Consider the following 19,308-nt stretch of genomic DNA (forward strand, 5'->3'; position numbering starts at 1 on the left):
GGGGCTCGGGACCTCCTCCCCCTACTTCTCCGTCCTTAACTGGCCGCTAAGGGGGAAGGCTCCCCTACCCCACGTACTTCCCTACCCTTTCCCCCCCCAGTTCAGTCCGGCAGGTGTCTATCCGCCGCTACCGAACATAGAGAGGGGGGAGGGAACCACTGGGTGCCTATCCACTTAGGATAGTTTACACGAGCACTTACTGATATGATGGGTTTTTATTTTTATTCTAATTTATTGTTTAAAACCCTTTGCGTTACTCCGGGGGTTTTTTTATTTCCGCCTCTTGCACTATCCCTTGCTTCGTTAGAAGTTTGACATTGCTCACTCAATATTAATTAACTCCGGGCCCTACGGAGTCTATTTTTAACCATATAACAAGTGAGCTTAGGCGGAGGCAGAGACTTTCTTCCCCCCTCGTAACTTTTCTACGTATATTCATACGGAGCGAGCATTAGAGCTTACTCTGGCATTCCTTTGCATGTCACTTATACGTAGAACTCTATCCATCGGTCCTACTCCGGCACCCACGGATATTTTGCATTTTATACCACCGGAGGTTGTCATTGGTACTCATGTATCCTTTGACTTACAGATGTTGTGCTGCCCGGAGATTGGGTGCAGTGCCGTCCTCCAAGACCCGTGCGGCCATATAGTATGCCGCTCTCATGCAGGATGTGCAGTGAAAGTGGAGGATTTTATAGTTTGGCACCACGAAGCCTGCCAAACCTGTTACTTGCTAGTAGGCGATGCCTCACTAGTAGTAAGTTTTCTTAGCACTTCCTTCATTCATTCATCACCTGGAATACTTGTTATTATTATATACCTTTCACATATGGGACACATATTCACATAGTCTCAACACAACAGACATTCCTCCCCTATCCTCTCCCTAACTCTAGACCTTTCTTACAGGGTTCTGATGAGGAGAAGAAGGCTTTGTCTACTCTCAAAGCATGGGTAGGGGGTTTTGGCCGGAATTCGAAGGGCCGCCCCTACATTCTTACCCAGGACATGGCGGACCTAGTATTCCCAGGAGCCAAGAAAGGATCAGTGGTGGACCCGATAGCGGCCACCCTTTTGCTGGCCGACCTCCAGGTCATGATCTCCCTTCAGGATGGGGATTTCCCAGAGGACGTAGCAGAAGACGTTGCGGCAATGAACCTCGACGTCGAACCCATGGCTATTGACTCCATGGGTACAGGTAAGGGTGTGGTAGGGGCAGCTTCTGTGGGTTCTCAGGGCCCTTTCCTGAGTTCCCTTTCTCCATCACCTTCCACTGATCCTTCTACTTCCACTTCTTTCCGGGGCTTCACTGAAGACCAGCGGTCTGTCCGACCTAAGGTTGCTTCAGTGATCCCCAAGGCTAAGTCGACCGAGGAGAAACTTAAAAAGTCTCTCCCCAAGAAATCGGTCATCTTGCCAGACACTGTAACTCCGGCTCACCACCCCAGAACAGTTAGGTCAAGGGTGGCCTCTTCGTCTGCGTCGAGGTCCCCCAAACGTAAATCACGTAAGGATCAGGCTCAAGTCCCGCCTTTTGATCCCAAATCCTTTTCAGCAAACATTCTGGAGCAGGTGGGAGTGATCGTAGGGGCCTTGGTTGACAACAAGGTCGGCTCGGTGCTCTCCCAGCTCTCCCGTTCTGTTACGTCTTCCGGCCAGTCGATCCAATCGCTGGCGGAACGGCTGGCCGCTCAGGAGAATGCCATCGCCGGGATTCAAACCTCGATCGCGGCAGGTTCCCCCCTAACTGTGCCACCTTCTCCTCTTCCAATGCCAGATACCAGCCAACTGCCGGAATTCAAGGCGGCACACCATGCAGTGTGACCTTTACGACTTCCTCATAGCCAGGAGGAATTGTAGGAAGCACGTTCTGGCGGAAGCTACTATCCGCCATGAACCGAACAAACTGATTGCTTCCTCAATTTGGGGAACGGACCTCTTCCCAGCACCAGTGGTAGCAGAAGTCCTTCATGAAGCCTCAAAGGTTAACCAGTGCCTCAAAGTCAGGAGGGGACTGGTAGCAAAGCGGAGGCAGGAATCTTCTGGTCCTAACCAAAGGATCAAGAAGAAACCAAGGAAGTTCTCTCCCTTCCAGCCTTCTAAGCAGACATTGGTTCAGGCAGTCCCAGCATCACAAGGGCAACCATCGTCGAAGGGTCACCAACAATACCTTGTCCTGACCCCTCAGTCCCAGCAACCTCAACCCTCTACTTCCTTTGCTGTCTCGCCAGCCTACAACTCCAACTATGAAAGCCAGAACTTTCAGGCTTTCAATAGGTTTGCGAGAGGTAGCAGAGCAAGAGGTGCCTCTCGATTCAGAGGGTCCGGCAGGGCTGCAAACAGAGGAAGAGGTTTCCAAGGAGCAAGAGGTGGCCGCCCCTTGGCAAACCAGCAGTGAGAGTCCCAAGGTAGGAGGGAGGCTGTACCTCTTCCGCCAGCGGTGGGGGTTCAGTCCCTTGGGCTCAAAGTATAGTGACCAAAAGGTCCTAGGCTTGGGAGTTGGCTAGAGGGCCCTCCTCCAACAAACAGATTCTATCAAGCACCAACAACGGAATTGGTAGAGTATACCAAAGATCTCCTTCTCAAAGGAGTAGTCTCAAGAGTCAACATTTAAAATTTCAAGGACGCTTGTTCAGCATGCCAACAGAAAGGACTCGGTAAAAACCGAAGAATCATCTTAGACTTGTCCCATCTGAACTTATACATTCATTGCGACAAGTTCAGGATGCTGACCGTTTCACCTTACTTCCCCGTGGGGCCGTCACAACCTCTATAGATCTTACAGATGCCTACTATCATGTTCCCATAGCCAGACACTTCCGTCCGTTCCTAGGCTTCAAACTAGGCAACAGATCCTACTCCTTCAAAGTAATGCCATTCGGGCTCAACATAGCCCCCAGGATCTTCACCAAATTGGCGGAAGCAGTAGTGCAAGAGCTAAGGAAACAGGGAATAATGTTAGTGGCTTATCTGGACGATTGGCTTATTTGGGCAAAGAACCCCAAAGAATGCAAGGAAGCAACGGTCAAAGTGATCAAATTCCTGGAACATTTAGGTTTCCAAATAAACAAAACCAAGTCCAGACTAACACCGGAATCTCGATTCCAGTGGTTAGGCCTTCAGTGGGACTTGATTGCAATCGCACAATCTATCAATTCCGTCGTTGAAAAGGAAAGAAATTGCAAGAGCTACAAAACAATTTCCTCAACAACAACAAACATCCCGGAGGTGCCAGGAGAGGATCCTGGGCTCACTCCAGTTTGCATCAGTCACAGACGTTCTGCTCAGAGCCAAACTCAAAGATATAAACAGAGTATGGCGCTCAAGAGCGAATTGCAGATCACGGGAAAAACTAGCCTCTATCCCAGCGATCTTACGGAAACGTCTCCGCCCATGGACGGAGACAAAGAATCTTTCAAAAGCAATTCCTCTACAGTTCCTCCATCATTAGTGATCCACACAGACGCCTCACTAACAGGGTGGGGAGGATACTCCCAGTACGAAAAAGCTCAAGGAACTTGGTCGTTAACATTCCGCCAGCTACATATCAATGTACTGGAGGCCATGGCAGTATTCCTCACACTGAAACGACTCCGTCCGCCCAAGAACTCACATTTCAAACTAGTTCTGGACAGTGCAGTAGTAGTACACTGCATCAACAGGGGCGGATCCAAGTCAAGCCACTTGAACCATGTCATGATAGCCATCTTCTCTCTGGCAAACAAAAACAAATGGCACCTGTCAGCCACTCACCTGGCAGGAGTCAAGAACGTAGTAGCAGACGCTCTATCTCGCTCCGCTCCGTTGGAATCGGAGTGGACACTGGACAGGAGTTCATTCAATTGGATCAGTCTACAAGTCCCCGGACTCCAAGTAGACCTCTTCGCCACGGAGTCAAACCACAAACTCCCTTGTTACGTGGCACCCAACCTCGATCCTCTAGCATACGCTACGGATGCAATGATCCTCGATTGGAACAAATGGAAGAATATTTACCTCTTCCCTCCGGTGAACCTTCTCATGAAAGTTTTAGACAAACTCAGGACATTCAAAGGCCAAGTAGCTCTAGTAGCTCCCAACTGGCCCAAGAGCAATTGCTTCCCTCTACTCCTAGAGTTGAGACTCCGACCACTACGGATTCCCAACCCCTAACTAACCCAGTTAGTGCAAACTCAGACTGTGTCCGCTTCCTCAAGAATTCAGAAAACCCTAACTTTATGGATTTCCTGAAATTTGCAGCTATGAGGAATGCAGAAATTGATCCCCAGAATATCTCATTCTTGGAATCAAATAAAAGAGAATCTTCTCTCCGGCAATATGATTCATCTGTCAAGAAACTAGCAGAGTTCCTTAAGATGTCAAATTCCCAAGTCATGACAACGAACCTAGCCATAACTTTCTTCAGATCATTGTTTGAGAAAGGTGGTTTAGCAGCAAGCACTATCACTACGACCAAATCAGCTCTTAAAAAGATCTTCCAATTTGGTTTTAGCATAGACCTTACGGATTCGTACTTTACGTCCATACCAAAAGCTTGTGCTAGATTAAAACCATCAACGAGACCTAAATCAGTCTCTTGGTTCCTAAATGATGTCCTCAAACTAGCCTCGGACATTAACAATGACTCTTGCAATTATATAACCCTCCTGAGGAAAACCCTATTTTTATTAAGTTTAGCCTCCAGAGCTAGAATATCAGAACTGTCAGCCTTATCAAGGGAACCAGGCCACATTGAGTTCCTCCCCTCAGGGGAAGTCCTCTTATCCCCAGATCGCCATTTTCTAGCCAAAAATGAAGATCCACAGGACAGATGGTCCTCGTGGAAAATCCTACCACTACCTCAAGACATTTCCCTTTGTCCTGTCAACTCATTAAGAGCCTACCTAAGCAGAACAACTCTGAAATCTTCAGGCCCGTTGTTCATTAGGAAGGAAGGTGGTACATTATCCCTAAAAGGGATCAGGCAACAAATTTTATACTTCATTAAACAGGCCAATCCAGAGTCCTTTCCTCGGGCCCACGATGTTAGGGCGGTGGCCACATCTATTAATTATTTCCAACACATGAATTTTGACGATCTTAAGAAATATACAGGCTGGAAATCTCCGACAGTTTTCAAACGGCACTACCTAAAACCCTTAGAAGCCCTCAAATTTCCAGCAGTGGCAGCTGGAAACAGTTTCTCCTGATTCTTAAATTTTCCTATAACTTCTTGTAGCCTTCCCTTCTACCTGCCCCATTGCACCCTTACTTAGTTTAGTCGCCTCCATGTATTGGGTTACCTTGAGTTTTGCTATTGTTCATTATTCAAGTTGGATTCAGTTCCATTCTTTTGTATATATCAACTTATAATCCTGTCTTTGCCTAACCTGTATATTTATTGCTTGTTGTTAGGCTAACTAATTTTAAGTTATAACCCATGTTTTAGGGCTTATACTTTCCCATATTGTAAGACTGTAATTTTACAAGTGTTTAACTTTACCTTCTTAATTTATCTTTACTGTCCCTCAAGCTTGGTGTTTTAGCATTCTCTGGTACTATTTCACAGGGCGACACAGGTTAAGCCCAAAAAAGGGATTTTGACGAAGGAAAAATCTATTTCTGGGCAACGACCTGTGTCGCCCTGTGAAATGGTTCCTTGGATACTATTTCTTAGGAATAAATATTGCTATTCATCCCAGAGAAAAAAGAAACAATATAATGCCAAGATAAATGGCTCGCTCACCTCTAATAGAAGTGTCGGTTTAGTAAGGAGCGAGTGGAATCACTACCAGAGGTCCCTTGCCATTTAGCTTCTTCCTTCGACAAAACCCCGAACTACGGAGGAGCCGTGCTACAGCTCCCGGTCTACTACTACCGTGAGCGCCTCCGACGCCTGAGACGTCATTCCTGAAGATAGCCTCCAAGCTTGGGGTAAGCTGGGTGAGGACAATCTAGCTACAGGGTGGGGTTTCACAGGGCGACACAGGTCGTTGCCCAGAAATAGATTTTTCCTTCGTCAAAATCCCTTTTATGTTTGTGCAAATTCATGGGTCAACATGAATCCTACACAATCCATTCCCATTTACAAGATTACCTGCTTGGTGATTGACATTACCAAATGTGTGAACATGGACCTTGAATTCCAGCTAGGCATGATTATCACTTTTTGTGTAGTCTACATTTATAAGAGTGAGATATGTGCATGACTGGTAGAAGGAAATAAAAATGTAAATACTGCATTTGTATTCAAAATATTTAATTCCAAAAATGTCAATTTGTTTACCTAAAAAACCCACCATTTACAAATCACAATTTAGGTGAGAGGATCACGCTGCTGCAGAAACCACCAAAATAGCTATGTAATTTGAACAAAGGATCCAGTAAGATTTCATGGGCTTGAGATTACCAAAGAACTTGGTGACCTAAGGGACAAGGAGTCGTAACTGTGGGGTTGAAACCTTTTGCGTGCATTAAAATACCATATCTGTAATTGTAGATTTGTGGTATCTGGTAAACATGACTACATAACCCTGACAGATGATTTATTTCATAGTAAAAAATTTCCATCACACAATTACTGATCTAGTTCACATATATACCATCTGCAGCTTTTCCCCTGAACTTCCAATCTTCTTATATACCAGGTTCAAAAAATGAAACATTGGATTCACCCTCGCCACTGTTTAATCCTGTTCCTCCTTTATCACTCCTATCACGCGTTTTGATTTCTCGATCAAACTCCAACCACATATCTTCCCTGGTACACTGGGTAGTGTTATGCCTCAACAATTCTTACAGTCCTTTGTCATCTTTACCCCTTTGAACTGGAGCAATTACACTTCTTACCCGTTCCTTCAGGACCTTTCCCCAATCCAGCCATATCTTACAAATTCTGGCCGTCTTTCAGCTGCAATCTCACCATCGCACCACAGCCTTTCATCAACCCTGTCTTTCCATTCTTCAGTCTCAATTACCATCCTCTCAAACTTAAACTAAACACAATTATATAACTAAGCTCTTACATCATTAACCTCTCATTCCTTAGTTAAGGGCTGCATTCCTTCCAAATTTCTTTTTTGAGATCCACTTGTTCATTATCCTTTCTCCTCACTGACTACTATCTTTTAGGTCATCATCTCCTCCCTCAATTTCTTTCTCATCTTCCCATTTATATTTCTTTTTACTTGCCAATTTTTTTCTCACTGTCTTTTTGGTTAACCTCGCCATCTTCCTGCATCCCTATACTGAACATGATCTTTCTGTCATGCAATTAACCTCAATCTCTTTTATCTTTACTAACCTAGCATTTCTCAGTACCCTCCTTGGTGTCTTGTGTTCCCTCTCCTTGGCCACCTATAATCACAACATCACAACCACTCCCTACTGTCCATATGACTGTATCAGTGAATTTCACATATGACTTCCACCTCCACATCTTTCCCTAACCAAATTGTCATAATTTTTCTCCTTAATGTTTCCACATCCTTATTATCAGACTCATTTAGTCTTTAATTTAGTTTTCAGCCACATTCTCAGTTCATCCTCTCTAACTTTTATCTATCTTGACTTTCATTTTAACCAAATAATCATCAAATATACCTCCCGCCACTCATCTTTTTACCATTACCTCCATCAACTAAAAATTCCCTAGCCTCTACTGCACAATATAACAACCTAACAAACTTCTTTCTTCTTCATTTTGCCATTACCAAGTATACTCATATTTTGTATGATGGTTAAAACCACATTTTATACATCTGAAGTTGGTGTAAAGCCAGTCTGTGATATGATCTTCAGTTCCATAGGCTGTAGCCCAATTTACATTCTAAAGGTTTTAATCAAGGATTCCTTGTGTGATATGCTTTGATATGAAGATTTTCATCTTGAAAATACTTAACGTACAATTGCAGTGTTCTTTATCTGTTATTTTAAATATTTCATAGGGGTGTCATCACACAACTATGACTGATTGTAGGATCATGTCATCATTACACAAGATTTTAGGATTTGTGCAAAAAATACTAAATGGATTTAAGATCTCAACTGAATTTTAAACAATTACAGAATCAACTTTGCTCAACAACCAGATTATAGTAACTCTACTGTCCTATTAACATTCTCTGACTCTGATTCAACTACGTACCAACACTGTCAAGTCTACATCCCTGTTGTATCTCCACATCTAACCACAGGCCATAGGCAGTGTGTGTGCATCATACTCATAAATGTTTGTATATATTTCTTTTGGATAGGTTATATTTTCTTTTGTCTTGTCTCAGATATTTTTGTTTAATCATACTCTCATTTTGGTTTACCACCACTGTCATATTTTGGACATGATTAAAATATTATGTTGTGGTACAATTCCTTGACTTATACTTCTTTTATCTATACAGTAAATTTTATATAGAACTTCCATTACTGTGCTGTAATAACTGTATTTCTGGGCTCAGCTCGTGTCGCTGCGCGAAATATCCTTTAATCTATTATTTCTAGGGTAAATGTACTAACACATACCAGAGAATAAATAAATAAAGAAAAAGGTCAGTATAACTGACTCGCTCACCCTCCCAGAGAGTGTCGGTATGAACACCATGGCGAGTGAGACCACTACCACGAGCCAAATGCCAATAGAATTCTCCCACTACAAAATCCCCCAAGAGGAGAGCCGACCCACAGAGTGGGCAGCACCTACTACTACTACTCCATCCCATGCTGCCGACTGCTGCGCCTCTGGTGGCCATCCTTTTCAGTTAGCGCACACGATACACACGTGCCATTTTCTTCTCTGTGTTTTTGTGCCCTTTCCTTTGGATTTTATTACCATGGAGCGTGCAGCCATCGCAGCAGCTAAGTTAAGTACTCAGTGTTTATTGGAACATCCCCTGGCTTTTGTACGCTCTATTTTTATTATCCGCTTTGTTTAGGGTACGGTCTACACGGTTTTGTCATGCATGCATGTCTTTTACCTTATGTAGGCTCTTCCATCCAGACCCTAGCCACGGCTCTTAGTATCGGCCTCGGCTAGCTTTGAGTGGTAGACTTGCCTTCGGGTTAGTCGTACACTCCTGGATTTTTTCTCCTACTATTTTGTTTTCTTTCTTTCATTTTATTATTCATTTGTACTATTTATGTGATATTTGTTAGGTTAGTTAGGCGTCTGGCTCGCTTAGCCTAGGTCATGGCCCATTGGGCCTTTATGTTACCGCTTTTCAGCTCGGTGCTTCCCGATAGCATCTCTCTGATCAGTTGGTTATGTTCTAGGCTTAGTTGTTGTTCTTACCGCCCCGTGGTCACTATGTGATCACGATGGCAGCCAGACGCCTGTCCAGTCACCTTTCCCCCCTCCCGCTCTTCCATAGGGTCGGGGGGGGTGGGTAGGCCTGCCCATGCTCGCTCCACATACCCGAGCCTGCCTCCCCTCTCTCCCCCCAGGCGGAGGGGGTAGAGGGACGGGACAGACCCAGACTGGACTCGACCTCTCCGGCTTCTCGGTCCGGTCGGATGGTAAGGTGGGGGGACTGGCCTTTCCCCCCCTCCATTACTACTCCGTCGCTCCGTTACTAGCCCGAGTCTGTATGCCTCTTGCTCTTTCCCACCTTACTAGGGCTCCTTTACCACCGGAGACCTGGCATCCAGCGGAAAAGGTGCTAGTCTACCCCACGGGGTGGACCGGAACATACAGTCGGTCCCTTCTAACCTCTCCGTTTCACTGAGTTATACACTCCGCCACGCACTGGACTTAGTCCGGTACGTTCGAGCTTTTAGGTTTAAGATCTATTATGTTAAACTATTAAGTTTATCTTAAGTACCTTAAACCATTCCCCCTCCCTTCATGTTTCACCGGATACCTCCGGGGTTATAGCCTATTCAGGCGATTAAGGGAGGGGCTATGCCCAAATTTTTTCCGAGCTCCGGCATGCAACGGAGTTCTTCTGTCCTTTAGCCTGTAAGTGATATTCTTTAAGATACTCATGTGTCTTCCCACTTACAGACCACCAACTGTGAGCATCCGGGATGCGCGCCGCCACACTTCAGGACCCATGTGGACACGAAGTTTGCCGGTCCCATGCTCCATGCGCGACTCCGCACGGGGACATCCAGGTCTGGTACCATGAAACATGTACCATATGTTACGATCTGGTGAGCCAGCTTTTAGACGGGGTAAGTATTCCATCTCCGGTAGCTGGCCCTCATCTGTTATAGTGCTTAAGTTTTACATCAATCACTCTAACTTAAGGTAAATTCAAGGGGCCTTATAGCCCCTATAATTTTAAGTTATGCTTTAAGTTAGCTTTAGTTTTAAGTTATTCTTAAATCTAATCAATACCCTCTCTTCCAGGCGCCGGCCGTGAGGGATACCGCACTGGCAACCCTGCGGGCCTGGGTCGGCGGTTTCGGGAAGAACGCCGCCAAGGGTATGCCCTACATCCTGGAGAAAAGGTTGGCGGTACTAATCTTCCCCGGAGGCAAGGCGACAGGATACGTCGACCCAGTAGAGGCGGCCCCGACTATCGCCTTCATCCAGCAACAGCTGGCTGCCTCATTGACTGACCAAGGCCAGGACATCTCCTCGGAAGTCGCGACGTTGGATATTAATGTAGAACCTATGGTAGGTGTAGACGACCTGTTGGTCGAGGTAGGTAAGGTGGACACCCAAGGGATACCCTTGGGTGCAACTGCTTCTTCTACTCCTGCAACCTCTCCATCCTTCCAAGGCTTTACGGGTAACGAATTATATACTCCTCCTGACGCTTCAGTTAGACCCAAGGTCAAGGGTCAAGCAGTGAAATCCTTGACAAAGACGTTGTCGTCGTCTAAGAAGACGGCTTCGGCGTCATCCTCCTCTCGTAAGTCTCCGGCTAGGAATCCCGGAGCAGAGAGATCTAAAGCTTCTGGTCCGGCTCTAAGTCCTCGAGGAGTAAATCCTCCAGAGAGAGATCTCACACTCCGGCAGAGTCGTCAGTTCCGCTACCCTTGGTTCCAATTCAGAGCCACCCCTCCACCTCCGCAGCAGCTCCGGCTTTGGACTCCAATGCTGGTCTGTTACAACAGGTGGGCGACCTGGTTGGGTCTCTGAAAAGTAGCATGGAACAAATGATCTCTCGGTTGTCGGATAGGATTACCTCTCAAGACAGCATTATAGCCGGACTGAGCCAAGCTCCTCTAGCCTCTCCTCCACCTTTCAATACAGGTGGAGCCCAGCTTCCCCCGTATGACTCTCTACCTCCGTTCTCAATGAACAACCCTTGGAGAGTAGCGTCATACGCCCCCTTCCAAGACGGACTCATTTCTATCCCGGAATGTGGAACTCGGAGGATCGAGGACTTCGAGTTCTACCCGGAAGACCTTCAGCCTCCGTTCATCGGCTACGCAAGGCTCACCGCCTCAGCCATGACTCGGGATGACAAAGTACCAAAGGAGACAGTCCTCTATTCACGTGACCAGGCTCAGAGAGAATGGCTCAGGTGTCTAGAGGACATGGATTGTTCCAATACGAAAATCCAACCTTTCAAGAGTCCGTTTACGATCTTTACGATGGAGAGAGTACCCCGCTCCCTTTCCTGACAAAGATCGCGACGTCTACCATTCCAGCGGCCCAGAAGGGGGACCCCATGCCTCAACTGAAGGAAGCAGATCCTACATCTCCGTTACTTCCTTCAGCCGGAGAATTGTGGGAAGACTTACCTAACACCTTCTCAGCTGGCAAACTCAAACCGGACTGTGCTATGGAGCAGTTTGGTGAAAAGCTACCTAGGCTTCCAGATAGCCTTATTCAGGCTGAATTTGACGCCAAATCGCGGTTAGCCAGATCTATTAATTCCATGGCTATGACCGAGGTGGCTACCATAGCCTATGGTTCAGAACCGCTCTTCAAGCTTATGACCAAATCCCTGACTCAAACGGTACAGTCAGATATGTTTGAGTTTGCCACTGCTAGGACGAATTGTAGGAAGCATGTCCTACAAGAAGCAACTATTCGGCACGAGCCGAATAGGTTACTTGCGTCGAGCATCTGGGGAGCAGACCTCTTCCCAGAAGCGATGGTGAAGGAGGTTCAGTCAGAGGCTACGAGGTTGAACCAGAGCCTTAAGGACCGTTGGGGTCTTACGGCCAAGAGGCGGCAAGATCTAGCAGCTAGAGGTAAGGGTCAAAGGAAACCCAGACGTTTCCAGCCCTACCAGAAAAAGCAGCCACGCTTTTCTCAGCAAGTTCCGGCTGTTCCCTTAGTGCAAACAGCCCACCTTCCACTTCCCAACCCAAAGGCTCAATCACAGCCGATTTACGTTATCTCCCCTCAGCCTCAGCCCTCCACCTCTTACGCCCTCTCTCCAGCTTACAATCAAGCCTTCGAGAGTCAAGCTTCACAGAAGTATGACCGCTCGGGTAAGGGAGGCAGAGGTAAGCGATCCTTTCGTGGGAGAGGATCGGGAGGTCCCTTTAATAGGGGAAAACATTTCAGAGGAGGCCGAGGAGGCTACCAGAACCAATGAGGAATTTCAGGTAGGAGGGAGGCTGTTTCACTTTCGCCACCGGTGGAACTTCAGCAAGTGGGCTCAGAGCATTGTGTCAAAAGGCCTGGGTTGGAGCTGGTTAACGAACCCACCCCCATCCAGACCTTTCCGCCAACTTCCTTCCAAGGAACTGACGGAGTATGCGGAGGATCTCCTTCAGAAAGGAGCTATAGCGAGAGTCAAAAGGTTAAAATTTCAAGGACGCTTGTTCAGCGTGCCAAAGAAAGGCTCACAAAAAAGAAGGGTAATCTTAGACTTGTCCCGCTTCTTAAACTTAGCCATTCGCTGCGACAAGTTCAAGATGCTCACGATCTCGCAGGTACGGACCTTACTTCCCCGTGGGGCCGTCACCACCTCTATCGATCTTACAGACGCTTACTATCATATCCCTATTGCAAGACACTTCCGTCCGTATCTGGGGGGCTTCAAGATAGGAGACCAGACATTCTCCTTCAAGGTAGTTCCTTTCGGGCTCAACGTAGCACCCAGGGTGTTTACGAAGCTGGCGGAAGTAGTAGTTCAACAACTCAGATCGCAAGGGATTATGGTAGTAGCGTATCTCGACGATTGGTTGATCTGGGCTTCAACAGTCGAGGAATGCAACAGAGCAACACTGAAAGTAATTCAGTTCCTGGAATATCTAGGCTTCAAGATAAACAGGACCAAGTCAAGGCTCACCCCAGAGTCAAACTTTCAGTGGCTAGGCATTCAATGGAATCTTTCCTCCCATACTCTGTCGATTCCATCATCCAAAAGAAAGGAAATAGCGAAATCAGTCAAACAATTTCTGAGTCACAAACTGGCATCAAGAAGATCCCAGGAAAGGATCTTGGGTTCTCTCCAGTTTGCATCAGTGACGAACATCTTAATGAAAGCCAAACTGAAAGACCTAACCAGAATCTGGCGCTCACGAGCAAATGTCAGGTCCAGGGACAAATTGTCTTCAGTCCCTCTGATTCTAAAGAATCGTCTCCGACCGTGGGCGAAAGTCAAGAACTTGTCGGTGTCAGTGCCCCTTCAGTTTCCTCCACCAGGGATCACCATCCACACAGACGCATCATTAAGCGGTTGGGGAGGATATTCCCAGTTCAAAAAGGTTCAAGGAACGTGGTCACCTCAGTTCCGTCAGTTCCATATAAACGTACTGGAAGCAATGGCAGTGTTCTTGACTCTAAAAAAGTTATGCCCGCCAAAGTACTCCCACATAAAGCTAGTCCTGGACAGCGCAGTGGTGGTACATTGTGTAAACAGGGGAGGCTCCAAGTCACGTCATCTAAATCACGTCATGGTAGCCATCTTCTCCCTGGCGGACAAGTTCAGTTGGCATCTCTCCTCCACTCATATAGCTGGAGTGAGAAACGTCATAGCAGATGCTCTATCCCGATCAGTACCTCTAGAGTCGGAATGGTCACTGGACAACAGTTCGTTCCAATGGATTCTTCAGAGAGTTCCAGGTCTACAGGTGGATCTCTTCGCATCTCAAACGAACCACAAACTCCCGTGTTATGTGGCCCCCAACCTGGACCCTCTGGCCTATGCCACGGACGCCCTGGCTCTAGACTGGAACAACTGGGAGAAGATTTATGTCTTTCCTCCGGTGAATCTTCTCATGAAAGTCTTAAACAAACTCAGGACATTCAAGGGTCAAGTGGCTCTAGTAGCCCCAGACTGGCCGAAGAGCAATTGGTACCCTCTCATTCTGGAACTGGGTCTTCGCCCTCTTCGGATTCCCAATCCCAGGCTCTCCCAGTCAGTACAAACGAAGACTGTGTTCGCTTCCTCAGGGATTCTCAAAACCCTAACTTTATGGATTTCATGAAGTTTGCAGCGAAAAGGGATGCGAATATTGACCCTCAGAATATTCTCTTCTTGGAATCCGATAAAAGAGATTCAACTTTGAGACAGTATGATTCTGCTGTCAAAAAGTTAGCAACCTTCCTGAAAGAATCAGATATTAGGATCATGACAATCAATTCAGCTATATCCTTTTTCAGATCCTTATTTGAAAAAGGCTTAGCAGCTAGCACAATTACGACAAACAAGTCAGCCTTGAAGAAGATTTTTCAATTTGGGTTCAACATAGACTTGACAGATTCCTACTTCTCGTCTATTCCCAAGGCATGTGCTAGACTTAGACCTTCGGTAAGGCCTACGTCAGTATCATGGTTCTTAAACGATGTTCTAAAGTTGGCTTCAGAAACCAATAATGACACATGCTCATTTATAATGCTCTTAAGAAAAACCCTATTTTTATTAAGCTTGGCCTCAGGAGCTAGAATTTCAGAACTGTCGGCGTTATCCAGAGATCCGGATCATATTCAGTTCCTTCCCACAGGGGAAGTGCTACTTTCTCCGGAACGTAGCTTTATAGCAAAGAATGAAGATCCTTTGATGAGGTGGGAACCATGGAAGGTACTACCCCTTCCACAAGATGTATCTCTTTGCCCAGTTTCAGCCTTACGAGCCTTTCTATCTAGGACCTCCTCATCTTCATCGGGTCCTCTCTTTAAGAGAGAAAAAGGTGGCACTTTATCTATTAAAGGCATCAGGCAACAAATCCTGTACTTCATTAAACAAGCCAATCCTGACTCTTTCCCAAAAGCACATGATGTCAGGGCAGTAGCCACCTCAATTAACTATTTCCAACATATGAACTTCGATGAGTTGAAAAAGTATACTGGATGGAAATCGCCGACAGTGTTCAAACGTCATTACTTAAAGTCCTTGGAAGCTCTGAAATTTTCAGCAGTTGCAGCGGGGAACATAGTTTCCCCTGACTCTGACTAATCTTTAGTAGAAGATCCAGTCCTCCTTTCTACCTGCCTCACCCAACAGTTCGTCTATTCCTGCCTTGTTCATTTACGGTCACCTTGTGTCTTAGCTGCTTTTATGATGATGTAGTGGGTGTCCCTTATTTTTTTGCTAGGGACACTCACATTTGATGATGGTTATTGATCTCGTGGATGTCATCTCCTTATTTTATGCTAGGAGATACATCTTATTATAATGGTTACGGGTTTTGTATATTAAGTCATATACATTCCTTTATATTTTATTATTGTTGAGTTTGTTTTATTCAACTTTTATGTTAATTGCTTTAGAATGTTTTGATACATAGCTTTACACAGATACCATTTTTGTACATATATGATATATTTCTCCTGTATATATGTATATTACCTTAAGTTAAGGAATATTATTAGAATTAAGTATAAATTAAGTAATATTTCTGTTTTGTATCACTGTGTATATGTATCCTTATTAGCAATTATATTGATTTATTTTTATTTTATCTTTTATTTGAGACCTCTTTGTATTTGTTGAATTTCTTTACAATCTTGTGCTATTTCTCTGGTACGATTTCACGCAGCGACACGAGCTGAGCCCAGAAAAGGGATTTTGACGTAAGAAAAAATCTGTTTCTGGGCGATTGGCTCGTGTCGCCAGCGAAATCCCGCCCTACCCATCCCATCGCCAAGATTGTCTGCTAACTTCAGGATGGCCACCAGAGGCGCAGCAGTCGGCAGCATGGGATGGAGTAGTAGTAGTAGGTGCTGCCCACTCTGTGGGTCGGCTCTCCTCTTGGGGGATTTTGTAGTGGGAGTATTCTATTGGCATTTGGCTCGTGGTAGTGGTCTCACTCGCCATAGTGTTCATACCGACACTCTCTGGGAGGGTGAGCGAGTCAGTTATACTGACCTTTTTCTTTATTTATTTATTCTCTGGTATGTGTTAGTACATTTACCCTAGAAATAATAGATTAAAGGATATTTCGCTGGCGACACGAGCCAATCGCCCAGAAATAGATTTTTCCTTACGTCAAAATCCCTTAACTTTTACTCCTATTAAATTGCATAATTTTACTACCACTTACACCAACTGTTCATTTATATTAGATTTTTTAACAGATCACTAACCCTAATTATTGGAAATGTACATAATACCCAAAAGCTTTACAACAGATTTGTATGATTTAAGTAAATCCTGTTAAAATTTTGCTTCTTAATAAAAAAAGCTTCTTTTTTTTGTCTGACAATACAATGATACTTTTCTAAATTATTTATAGTACCTCATAAGATCCTTCCTATATGGGAAAGCTTAAAATTACTGAACAAATATATATATAAATGAGAATTCTGGTATGTACAGACACTTTAAAGTATCAAGTACTTTGTAGCAATGTGGTGGCAACCCTTCGAACATGCTGTGATGATTACAACCGAGTTCTGGATCTCCAAGAACAAACAAGAACAGCTTACACAATACTGTATAATTTAAACCATGCAAATCAGAAATTTTTAACAAAAAATTCTTAATATGTAATCTTACCTGGTCTGTGCACCAGTACCAGATTGACGCAGGCATTTGTCCTGTAAGAAAAGCTGGCCATGGCATATCACTGGTGGAAGGGTCTGCATCTCTCAACATTCTCCAGGAATCAACCCTTGGAAGTCCACAAGTAGAATTCTCAACCAATTTATCTGGAATTGCTGCGAGGTACTTTGTCTGAAGTTCTGAATAACCACCAACTTGTTCAAGACCTATGATGGGTAAACAGCACATGTTTAATGAGGGCCAAAAATAATGGACCAAAAGACATAATAAGATATACAAATTTACTAAAAATACTTATGAAATTCACTCCATAGACGTCAAAATGACAAATATTGTATTACCCTTCAAACTGACCGATGTTAGTCAATCTAATCTTCCCCTAACAATCTTTAAACTTCATGAAAATAACATCACAGATATTTTCCAGAAACTGGTCTAATAGAGTACACATAATATACCCAAACTAAGATTTATTTCATGTAAAGGAATAACATTTTTCTGATTTGGTCAAAGTCACACCAGTCACTGAAAACACTTAAATAATATTTAAGAAAAATACATTGTAGCCTGTCCCAAATACTGAAAAACACTCATGCAACCCACTCAGAGATGAAAAATACCCCTTACAATTCTTCTAGTTTTGTGGTAGAAGATTCACAAGCTTTATGATAAGCCTTCCAAAAACATTGTCCTACTACAAATGCTGAATTTTCAACTAGATTCAAGGCACAATAAAGGGATTTTAAATAACGCTAAACGGACTTATTTCATGGAGCGACACGGCCGAGCCCAGAAAAATAAATTTCGTCGTGTTTCTTAATTCTTATAACAACCTTTCTCCTTCAAGAAAAAAATAATATAAGATTTGGATATTACCCAGCAAATACATACATAAAGGAAACTTTTTAACCTATACGTATTGCTATATTTTTTCTACATTACTTCTAGTAAATAAATACACTGAAACTTACTTTAAACCTTAAGATATTTCTGTATATATTTATGTCTAAACAGAATGGAACACAAAGAGTAATTTTAAATTTGATACAGTATAGTATGTATATATATTCACCACTAAATTATAAAATTCTTGCAGACTTGCCTTTTGCCATGACAAATAATGATCCCCCAATCATAATGAAGAATTGGAGGGTATCAGTGTAAATAACTGCTGCAAGACCTCCCATCAAAGTGCAGATGGCAGTCATTACAAGAAGGAAAATAACTGACCAGTACAGATTTTGTACTTTCAATGCTTGCTGGATAAAAATAGCTCCCGAGTACAGGTTGACCTGTAAAATAATTAAGCCAATTAGACAAAAGGCATAATGGATACAATAATAAAAGCAAGTAAATGTGCATTCTTAGCTTAGTCTATAGTCAGGGTTGCTGTATTTAGTGAACCTCCTGCAGCTGTTCGTATCTTGAACAAAAACTCATTTCATAATTGGGTGCCTTTCCTCGCTCAAACCTTCCCTATTTATTCGGACCTATGACCAGCACTGAGTTGACTTGGCTTCCTAGGGTTGAAAAGTTTCTACAGTTCAGTCTCATTTCAGAAGATTCAAGAACAACCCAAATACAGGCAGTCCCCGGGTTACGACGGGGGTTCCGTTCTTGAGACACGTCGTAAGCCGAAAATCGTCGTAAGCCGGAACATCGTCAAAAATCCTAAGAAAACCTTACTTTTAATGCTATGGGTGCATTGAAAACTATGTAAACTGCATTCTTATGGCATTTTTCATCAAAAAAACCTTCAAATATTGATTATTTTGCATTTTTGGTGTCATATTTCATCTGCCAGATGAGCGTTGTAGGCGTCGTAACCCTGGAACATGCGTCGTAACCCTGGAAATAATGTCTGATGAATATAATTGAAAAGCGTTGTAACCTCAGAACGTCGTAAGCCGAGACTGTCGTAACCCGGGGACTGCCTGTATAGTACATATGTAGTTAGTTTTCATGTTTGGAGGTTATCAAGCAAGGATTCAGAGATGGAGGCAACAGAGGTCATTACTAACCCACACTAGCAATCTACCTTGAAGCTCTATCCAAACAAAGACCTTTTGTGACAGGTGTGACCGAAGAGATGCAGATCCAAGCCCTTTCACCATTATAGCCGACCTCAAACTTTTTCTCCTTTTCTTCAGCAGCAGACAACAATGTCCTTCCTGCCACCAAGAGATAGGTCATATTTATCCCAGACTTGTGAGATTGAAAGTCTGGACTTAGGTGCTTATTCACCTCCATAAGTAAAAAGAATATATACCCATATTACAACCTTTATTCTCAATCACTGTGTCAGCAAACTTTGCACCCTCTCAAGTAGTTTTTCTCTAAGAATAAGGATTTCAATGGTCTTTCCTTTGTCTAAGATTTTATCACCATTCACTGGTCTTTCCTTTCTCTTAGATTCTGTTACCAAGTTGCTGAATTTAAGATTTTAAGCCAGTTCAATTTTTTCTCCATTCCT

The 19,308-nt window shown here is 44.1% G+C and overlaps 1 protein-coding gene across 5 annotated transcripts in view; it reads right to left on the bottom strand.

Annotated features, from left to right (window-relative positions):
• Window positions 1–19,308, bottom strand: part of LOC135213537 (sodium/glucose cotransporter 1-like) — a 289,323-nt gene that overhangs the window by 215,820 nt on the left and 54,195 nt on the right. For 3 of the 5 annotated variants that reach the window (XM_064247467.1, XM_064247469.1, XM_064247471.1), the window contains 2 exons: window positions 17,938–18,127; window positions 16,830–17,041 (listed from right to left, as the gene is read on the bottom strand). The exons of the other annotated variants lie outside the window; for them this stretch is intronic. In XM_064247467.1, coding sequence (XP_064103537.1) covers window positions 16,830–17,041; window positions 17,938–18,127 — 402 coding nt within the window. The remainder of the gene's footprint in view (window positions 1–16,829; window positions 17,042–17,937; window positions 18,128–19,308) is intronic. 5 annotated transcript variants of the gene reach the window in all.

This window comes from Macrobrachium nipponense, chromosome 43 (genome assembly GCF_015104395.2).
Source record: "Macrobrachium nipponense isolate FS-2020 chromosome 43, ASM1510439v2, whole genome shotgun sequence".
Taxonomy (NCBI): Eukaryota; Metazoa; Arthropoda; class Malacostraca; order Decapoda; family Palaemonidae; genus Macrobrachium; species Macrobrachium nipponense.